Source organism: Anopheles ziemanni, chromosome 3, assembly GCF_943734765.1.
Source record: "Anopheles ziemanni chromosome 3, idAnoZiCoDA_A2_x.2, whole genome shotgun sequence".
Taxonomy (NCBI): domain Eukaryota; kingdom Metazoa; phylum Arthropoda; class Insecta; order Diptera; family Culicidae; genus Anopheles; species Anopheles ziemanni.
This window is the reverse complement of record NC_080706.1, coordinates 32,799,628-32,808,815: the sequence shown is the minus strand read 5'-3', so window position 1 is coordinate 32,808,815 and position 9,188 is coordinate 32,799,628. Positions and strand designations below refer to the sequence as shown.

Sequence of the window (9,188 nt, the reverse complement as noted above, 5' to 3'; positions counted from 1 at the left end):
ACCAGTCACAAGGCTCACCAGTAGCGCCGAAATCAGACTTGCAGACGTACGACGACGTGATCACTTCTAGTCGACTTTGCGGAGGCAGTACGACTCTGGAATAAATCTCCCTTTTTTCGGTAAGTTTGTGCGGCAACAATCGTAACCATTTTCATCAAAATTACATAAGACAGGGTTGCTAATCGTTCCTTTTTTCTTATTCCGCTTCATGTGTATTGCAATTTCGTCTGGGGAATCTATGATTGATGTACGGCACGAAATCTCTTGGACATTGTAGTTTGCCACCTTTATTACAACACCGCTGGTAAGATGGCTCTAAGCGACGCTGATGTTCAGAAACAGGTGAGTCCGCCGATATCCATAATACAAAATTCTGTACGGTAAATGTTTCGCAAAGCTCGTGTAGAAAAATTTGTCTTCAAATCCGCTAAATTCTAAGCCCATAATATGCCGTCGTTTGACCGGTTCAATAGTTGCTATTGCAAAGCGTTGGAAGTTGTGCTTATGGAATCATTTCTTCGAAATGATCCTAGTAGTAAAACCAAAGCAAAACAAGCAGGATCCGAGCAGCAGGATTGCAGCAAAAATTTGCAGTTTTCCCATCCACCATGTTCCATCGGGTCACGGGACCTGTCATGTGAAAAGTGTCAAATCGTGTGAGTGTTGCAAGTGAGAAAGAGAGAGCGAGCGCGAAGGGGGGCGAGTGTTTACTCGTTTACGGTGAAAAGATAGCTCGAGATATGCACAATTTCCTCAATATTTACCGCAGATCCGGAAAAAACAATAATGTACTTTTGGTATCCTCGAACATGGGGCACCAACAACATCTTCCCTCGATGCGGATAGGCGCCCTAGGCGAATGGAATGTTTGTGGTTAAAAAATGTGTGTCACATGACCCACTGCTATGTTCGGTGACAACCGTTCCCTTGATTGAAAGAAAAATATTTAAAAATTCAATGAAAATGGAAAGTAGAGCTCTATTGGGGCCGTATTTCAAATACATCTTTTATTAAGCGTTGGAAACGCGTTAAGATGCCCAACATTAGCTAATTGATTATTCAGACACGACGTAACTGTGACTTGGTGTCATATGACACGGAGAGGAATGCGAGAAAAGATTCTAAATGATCAACAAACATTTGAATGTTTTTGTAATAGTAATTACTTATTTGAGACATGCGGTAGACAAACCATGCAATCTGGAAAAAAGACGTTTATAAATGTGTTTTATTCCTAGATCAAGCACATGATGGCCTTCATCGAGCAGGAGGCCAACGAAAAGGCGGAAGAAATCGACGCCAAGGCCGAAGAAGAGTTCAACATCGAGAAGGGCCGTCTGGTGCAGCAGCAGCGCTTGAAGATCATGGAGTACTACGAAAAGAAAGAGAAGCAGGTCGAACTGCAGAAGAAGATCCAGTCCTCGAACATGCTCAACCAGGCCCGTCTGAAGGTGCTGAAGGTGCGCGAAGATCATGTCACCAGCGTGCTCGATGAATGCCGTCGTCGCCTCGGGGAGGTAACGAGGGATGCGGGTCGTTACGGTACCATTCTGACCGACCTCATCACCCAGGGATTGCTGCAGGTACGTTACGCAGTATTTTTTCTTATGGTCGAACAACCTTACGATACAATGAAAATCCTATCCCGTTGACATAGCTGATGGAGGCCAACGTCCTTATCCGTGGTCGTCAAGTCGATGCCCAGATCATCCAGAACGTGCTGCCGGCGGCCGTTGCGTCCTACAAGGAAAAGTGCGGACTTGATGTGGTAGTGACCTTGGATACCGAGAGTTTCCTGCCAGCCGATACCACCGGTGGAGTTGATCTGTTGGCACAAAACGGACGCATTAAGGTAAGTTTCTAGTTTTTTTTTTAAATTTCCAATCTGTTGAATGAAAATGAAAAACTAATCGGAACATGTTTCTCTTTCTTAAAATAGGTCTCCAACACCCTCGAGTCCCGGTTGGAGCTGATCGCACAACAGCTGGTGCCGGAGATCCGTAATGCTCTGTTCGGTAGTAACATGAACCGTAAATTCAATGACTAAATTGCAGCCCTGTGCTCAGAAGTAGCTGCCGAAAGGGGAGGAGAAGTATGCCAGCGCAAAACAACATCGTCGAAAGGCGTCCTTTCGGCAGCCCCATCCGATGGCATAGCAGAAGCAGGATACGCACGTAAAGGAAAAACAAAACAGTTTCGCACTTAATTATGCATACTTATTTTCAAAATGCAATTCGCTGCACTTACTACATGCAATCTAAACCAAACTAGCCGAGCAATTTCGAACAGTTTAGCCGCACTTAAACTGTTGACTGGGAACAAACTGTATTTCTGCAAGATTTCGCTTTTCATTTTGTTCCTTGTCCTTTTTTCCTCCATTAACGACAGTATTCCTTTATCCGCACGTTTGTTGAATCATGTGTGTATTTTCCCCAAAAGCTGACCTGACCACTCGAGTTATAACATCAACTTTGGTCGTTTCACTGCAAACGTAGCCACGGTTGTGGAAGGTTGGCTCGCAAGCAAGACTCGTCTTCAGAGGAAACAGGAATAGATACAAACTACTGAAAGCGCCACTTGCTTGAGATAATGGAGGGGTAAAAATGTGTATTCCCACCATTTTATAGTCCCAGTCGGTCATTGCGAACTAGTTCTTCTTTCTTTACACTGTTTAGTTGCAGTTGCTTCACAAAAACCTTCCTCCCTTGATTTCTGTCAAACACACAGGCCCCATGCAGAATTTTAGGTTCTTTAAGTTTTAGCGGAAACACACCGTGTGCAAATGATTGTTGTTAAATATTATAGTTGTTTTATCTAACTTTTTTTTTTGTTTTGTTTCTATCTGATCGCCTTTGTCTACATCATAATACGGCGCAAGTAATTGAAGAGTGTTAACAGTAACATCTGCACGTTCACACCAGTGCTGCACTCTGTTCGGATTTACGCTGGCACTTCCGCCTAGGTTTGCCCGAACAGAGCAGATTTGGTGAGAGACTTGCTGAAAACGTGAGATAGAGTTGTACGATCGGTATTTGTTCTATGTATGTTGCAAATGTTTTTTCCCCAGCTTAAAGAAGTAATTAATACTTTTTTCCGTTCTAGGCTGATAAGGTAAAAGAAACGTGCTCGCCGTGCGCACGAGGTCGGGATGTAGGGTAGCGGTATACTTTTGCTTATTGTGGTATACGGTTTTGTGGCGTTGGTAATAATGGTTGCGAGAAGAATTTTGGAAAGACCAGATGAAGTTTGCTGGTTCCTAAAACCATCTATAAAATACATTCCTTCAAACAAAAGATTCCAAAGCATGGCAGAGTGCGTATGTATCGGTCTCTCAGATTTGCAGGCAGAAAAAAAAACATCATGTTCTGCATCGCGTTTAACAACGTCCTTTCCTCTTCCATGTCGCGAATACTATCGGTCTAGTTTTCGGTCCAGATGTTCGTTGTTGTCTAACGAAAGAGATTTAATGGTCATTATCCTAGCCCTTACCATCTGACCGGTTGTGTTTGATCTGTTCCACTGTTTCCATTGCCACAGCATCTTGCTTCGTGGACAACAAAATTAAACGAACGATTTTCTTTTTGCTGACCATCGAAGCAATGGTATGGAAACGGGTTGAAATGGTATTGACACTATCCGGCCACACACTGGACAATGATAAATGGGTAGTAGCAGTTAAGAAAGCGTGTGTTGGTATCGTTTTGTATCGGTGTGTGTGTTGGCCGTGTGGAACTTACAGGATCATACTATCCTTATTGCCAGTGTCTTCGATCACTAATCTTGGTTTGGTTTTCATTGATAAACAAAAAATATTTCTCAGCAAACTTACTTCTCGAACCTACTAGGGTTGGGTGGGTTGAACCGATGCACCGTAGTAAAAGTATACCAGTCTCTCGTCCCGCTGAATGTGGCACGTGGGCCGGTAGTAAGAAACAAAAATATATGTATATTGGAAAAATAGACGTAACTAAGATAAAGGAAATAGGAATGAAAAAACGAAAATACAAAAAAAAAACAAAGTATATATATACATATAAAAATAGACATTGTTGTAAACGAAGAGTAACGAAACCTTAGTTAATGCAGAGCGTTTAATCACTAGGTGAAACTGAAACACACTAGTAACGTAAAACAAAACAAAACACAAAAAGTGAGATCACACACTTTGAGTAAAAGTAATACATCTCCACAGTGGCTGTGGAAGGGAACCCACTGTAAAATGGAGTTGCACACGAGATAGAATACCACGGGAGATAAAACGGATCACTTAGAATACATGAGCACTTCTGACCAGAATATGTTATTCGAGGAGAAAGCAAGCAAGCTTCAAGGATGAAGGTACAATCGTATATTCAATCCGAACCCCGAGATCGAGAAGCGGTAATGCAAAACGCCAATTATGAAGTTGCCCCACGCGGGATTCGATAATAGTAACGTAAAGCTACAACTATCCATCTTGCAATAACCACCAATATAAATGGGCCGTTTGTTACTGCCATTTGCACCCTCAACATCAGCGAACTGTGCATGTGACGAATTAATAAACCACGGTATGGGATGTACAATCCAATAGACGTCTTGTTTATTTCAACAATAGTTGATTTCAGTTAAAAAAAATCTTCCAGTTTTACCACAACGAATAATATTTACCTCTTATAACGAAGCAATAATCTTCCGCAACTCCTCTACCATTTTTTTACTGCAAATGTTTAAGGGAAGTGCATCGACGTTGGAACCTCCCATGGAAATCGTTTCATTAGCAATACTGGATGCTTTCGAAACACTTGCTGATCCATGGATCGCTCTACAGCCAGTAGCCGTTAAAATAGTGCGTATGTTTTCCGGTTTAACTCCCGACCCTGGCATTATGTCAATCTTCTTTCCTGTTAACTGAAAGGGTAAAATTTAGTTTAGTAGTTTATAGTTTCACAACAAAAAGGATCGGCTGAGTATTTACCTTTTCTATTTCCTCCGTGAATGCTCTCATTTGGACTATCGTGTCCAGTCCTGCTGATGCGGAAGGTTTTAGGCCACTTGTAAGAATGGTGGTAAAACCAAGTTCAGCAATCAGCTTAATGTTCGACAAGAGTTTGCTTTCGTCTGTACAATCGATCGCACGATGAAAAGTCAACGGTAGGGTATCCGCATTGTTTAGCACTTGCTCGCATTGGCTTCGATGGACGTTGCCGGATTCATCGAGGGCCCCGAAGACGAAACCATCAGCACCATTTTCCTTCAGCATTTGTAAATCCCAAAGCATGATATCCATTTCCGGCTGACTGTACAGAAAGTCGCTACCGCGTCTACATCGAACCATACAATAGACGGGGACAGTGCGACCCGTGTTCTTTGACCATTCTGCTAGAAACTTTTTTACCCCTCGAAGCAGACCGACGGTTGGCGTTAATCCACCTTCACTCAAGGCAGAACAAAGTTCAAGTCTATTGGCCCCTCCTTCGATGGCAGCGACAGCAGATTCGTATGTATCTACACAAATTTCCAACAGTACTTGCATGGTTCTGGTAAAACTTGTAATACTACGATGACTGACGATATGGAAATCACAAAACAGTTTTGACAGAAGAAATATGCCGTTTATTTGATAACGCAAACTCACCTCTGCATTCGATTTCAAAAGGAAAATTATTATCAAATGTTGAAGAAAATAATTGCATAGAAAAATAACACGTGTTCTGTTCTATAGGTTTAAAAATTGTCGTTAAAAGGATCTATGACGATCATTTTATGTGATCATTCTAAAGTAACGATTTGTAACGCACATAGTATAAGTAACGTGAAGTACGCAGCCTATAAAACTGCCAAATTGACAGCACTGTGCAAGGTAACGAAATATGGCAGGTTGAGTCATTTCTAATATTTTGAAAAATATCAATTGAAATAAATAAATGCATGTTGTTTGGCCATAGATTTTAGTGGAATAGGAGTTCAAAAGCTGCTTTCTGTTTTATTGAATCATATGCTTCGATTTTTTCATAAAAAGAGATGAGAGCTGTAGAACTGTCGCATGGAAAAGTCTGGATGTTCTGACATGACTGTTCCTCGATGTTGATGTTCGTACCCCAACAAACATATCAAACATCAACATTCCCCACTCCATGTTCGGCAGGCGTATTGTGGGTTGCTTGCCATGTTTCTAAACACAAGAAAACCGGCTCTGGTGCTCGGGGAGACCTACGCCTTTCACAGAGTGCAGCAGTGCTTCGTTAGTTTCCCACGATATTGCGTATGCGGCACATCTTTCGACTGACCACGCTCCAATGTCAGTGCAGATATCTTTCCCCCAGTGGATAGTTGCCAAGTGGTCATCAACACGATACAGTTTTCCTCATTCCGATTGAGTATTGTTTCGTGCTGCATTAATTTATTATCAAGCTGATAGAGTGCTTCACATGAAATACAATATTTGGGAGTCGCAGCTTCCCTGCCCAATGGATCATGAGATTGGAATCTATTGTGGGTGAGTATCAGGTAGTGGCAAGTGGTCTGATGGTGTAGATGGTGGAAGAAAAGAAGTGAAAGTGCACCACTATACCGTCGAGATTAAACATAGTTTAGACGGATTTTGAGCACGAAAATGTAACCAATTCCGTAACTGTTCAGATGATGCATTTGCTTACTCCAATCCTCGTCCATTGCATCCGTTTCATTTTACGCAAGCGAGCGTCACAAATCAATAAGAAAATGCACATACCAAAGGCTTGATTCGATTAAACCAAACCTACTGCCCACTTTGCTTTGAACACAACTCGTATCGAATCTCAGACGATCGAGTATAGTTTACATAAGTTTTGTTTTCTTTAACGCTCCCATGCAGCAGCTTACATCACCACCAAACAAAGCCTATTTCCTTATGATTAGATGCAATGGGCTCTGTTTAGAGAGAAATGCGTTAGGTAAAGGTTGTAGAATAAACGTAGAGGTTCGAAATTGGTTTTCGACCGTCCAGCCAAACATGATTTCCATTTTCGTCGGTGATGACACAATCGTCATGGTGATGCGGATAAATATCTTTGGAATTTGAGGTGCGATAAAGCAAGGATGACCACGTTGGTGACGAAAATTCCTGCGGAAGCTTGAAATATTCGGCACAAAACAGGTAACATAATCTGTTCTGTCCTGATTATGAGTCTCTGATAAGACTCTGATAATCTATTGACCATTGCGATTTAATGCCGTTTAATAATGATTAAATTAGTTTACTTCTCAAAAGTAACATCAAAATGATTAGGATGCCGCACAAGTACCACCGAACATCGATTTGAAGTGGGGTGGTGCAAAGCTGTCCCCGATCTACGATCGATCATTAATGAACGAACGCGATCTCTGAATGTCGCGGGTGTTCAATATCACCACCTCGATTTCCCTGCGGTGGAGTGTTCTACCTACAGGAGGTTCGCGAATAACCCAACGATCCCCGGCTGCCAATCCATTCGCCTGTTGTCTTTCTCACCGTTATTTGTTCGATCTTTTCCTTTTTTTTTTAAATATTCAAAGCAGCAAACATCGCCACGCTTATTTATGCGCAACGAGTCACCTTGACGTTCCTTCGGTGCCGGGTGGTTATATCGGTGGAATGTCGTTCTTCGTTCCCACCATCAACCCCCTAGGGGGTTGGAGGAGTTGTGTGGCGTCGTTGGGATGCACTTTGTGGGTCACATTCCCCTTACACCAAAATGGTGATTCTTCAGTTGGTTTTGTTCGCATTGGCGATTTTGTCTTATTATTACCATACAAATATGAGCACCCCTACAATGCGGTCTTGCCAGCCCCCGAGAAAGTTGGCAATCTCCTACCTACATACGCGAAACTGTGTATGTCGAAATGGCCCCTACCCTAAATCTAACGATAAGGGATGCGTTTGCTAGGAAAGTGCCATGCACGTATAATGCAGATCGGATGTATCACTTCGAACTACTTAACTGCCACGGTTTTGAATTTAACCAGTTTACGTAAACCTAGTAACATGTTGCCAAAATAAAATATGAAATCATACTTTTTCCAATGTCCGTGTTCAAAATTATGTTTCCCAAAAGTATTAGGATGCTTAAGCAGCCTACTTTGGTCACTCACACTCTAGCCATCCAACCGGAAACAGTTTTCGTAGACAAAATGGAATCATTCGCTGCGCGCGAAACCATAACAACAGCTAATGGGATGTTGTTTGATAATTTCTGGTTTTTGGAGGATGGTTCCGTTGGTTTGCACGAAAATCATCGTACCGCCCATATCGGTGGTCTGTAGGTAATTTCATTGTGGTTTTGTTTGTGGCACGATTACACCAGCAGTTTGCACTGTGGAACTGTGCAGCTTTCTCCTGGGCTTTCTGGTGGAAAATCACACCCCGAAGGAAATTAGCTTGGCGATGATATGATGGACGCTACGCTTAAAAGGGAAAATATTTCTACCCTCCCCATTTCGACGGCACGGACTTTCGTTTGGGTCATGTGCATAGCTTTTAGGTGAGTCAAGGTGTGCGCAAATGTAAAAAAATGCCAAATGGCGAGGCACAACGTGATACGCCAAACAGTGTACCGGACCGTATCGAGGTGTGGTATGGTTTGGGAGGATGGTGCCGCCGTTAGACGGCGATCTCAATTGGAGATAAACGAAACGTGCAAAGGCGATGGTCTGCGGGCGATCATGCGATTTGTGGTTGTTTTACCTTCATTTTAACCATAGTTGATTGATCGGGTCCATCGATACTTGGTTTCTCTCCAGACACTTTAACTAAATTAGCATCTAGTACTGGGTTTTTCAAAATTCAAATTCGCAATCTCCGTCAACAGATACGATTACTTCTCGATTTGGGTTTAAGTTTAGACAGAAATATTTCATTTTTTAATAAAAACATCATCACATTCTCTATTCAATAATATCAATTCTGATGATCTTGATCACAACTACGGATAGTACTGAAAAAACCCGTAATTTATCAAAGGTATTTGTTACAAATCGTTCATATCATATTTGCCACTCATCAAACATTCAAAAACAATGCCAATGGTATGTAGCACGCAACACTTGTTCAACATACAATTTTACAAGCCCAGTTACACGCCCAACCATCGCTTAATGCTGCTCTGGAAACAATTAAATTCCTCAGCTCGTACCGTTTTTCCTACTTGTAGCGGGATGTTTATTTGTTTCCGGGAGTTTTCTTGTGCTCG

General features: G+C 42.1%; 2 protein-coding genes across 2 annotated transcripts; one reads left to right on the top strand and one right to left on the bottom strand.

Annotated features, from left to right (window-relative positions):
- Window positions 1-30: 30 nt before the first annotated feature.
- Window positions 31-2,611, top strand: LOC131289209 (V-type proton ATPase subunit E). The gene is made up of 5 exons (XM_058318421.1): window positions 31-119; window positions 278-342; window positions 1,239-1,583; window positions 1,658-1,852; window positions 1,940-2,611. The coding sequence occupies exons 2-5, from the start codon at window positions 310-312 to the stop codon at window positions 2,045-2,047; spliced, it is 681 nt and encodes a 226-aa protein (XP_058174404.1). The 5' UTR covers window positions 31-119; window positions 278-309; the 3' UTR covers window positions 2,048-2,611.
- A 2,012-nt stretch (window positions 2,612-4,623) lies between these two features.
- On the bottom strand, window positions 4,624-5,515 carry LOC131288238 (copper homeostasis protein cutC homolog). The gene is made up of 2 exons (XM_058317353.1): window positions 4,958-5,515; window positions 4,624-4,890 (listed from the first exon to the last, which is right to left on the bottom strand). The coding sequence occupies exons 1-2, from the start codon at window positions 5,513-5,515 to the stop codon at window positions 4,654-4,656; spliced, it is 795 nt and encodes a 264-aa protein (XP_058173336.1). The 3' UTR covers window positions 4,624-4,653.
- Window positions 5,516-9,188: the final 3,673 nt, after the last annotated feature.

Bases quoted from the DNA above. Each gene is read 5' to 3' on its own strand.
- LOC131289209 (XM_058318421.1), top strand. From the start codon at position 310: ATGGCTCTAAGCGACGCTGATGTTCAGAAACAG. The intron at 1,584-1,657 runs GTACGTTACGCA...CCGTTGACATAG, and splicing joins TCACCCAGGGATTGCTGCAG to CTGATGGAGGCCAACGTCCT. The intron at 1,853-1,939 runs GTAAGTTTCTAG...TTCTTAAAATAG, and splicing joins CACAAAACGGACGCATTAAG to GTCTCCAACACCCTCGAGTC.
- LOC131288238 (XM_058317353.1), bottom strand. From the start codon at position 5,515: ATGCAAGTACTGTTGGAAATTTGTGTAGATACATACGAATCTGCTGTC. The intron at 4,891-4,957 runs GTAAATACTCAG...TTACCCTTTCAG, and splicing joins TCACGGAGGAAATAGAAAAG to TTAACAGGAAAGAAGATTGA.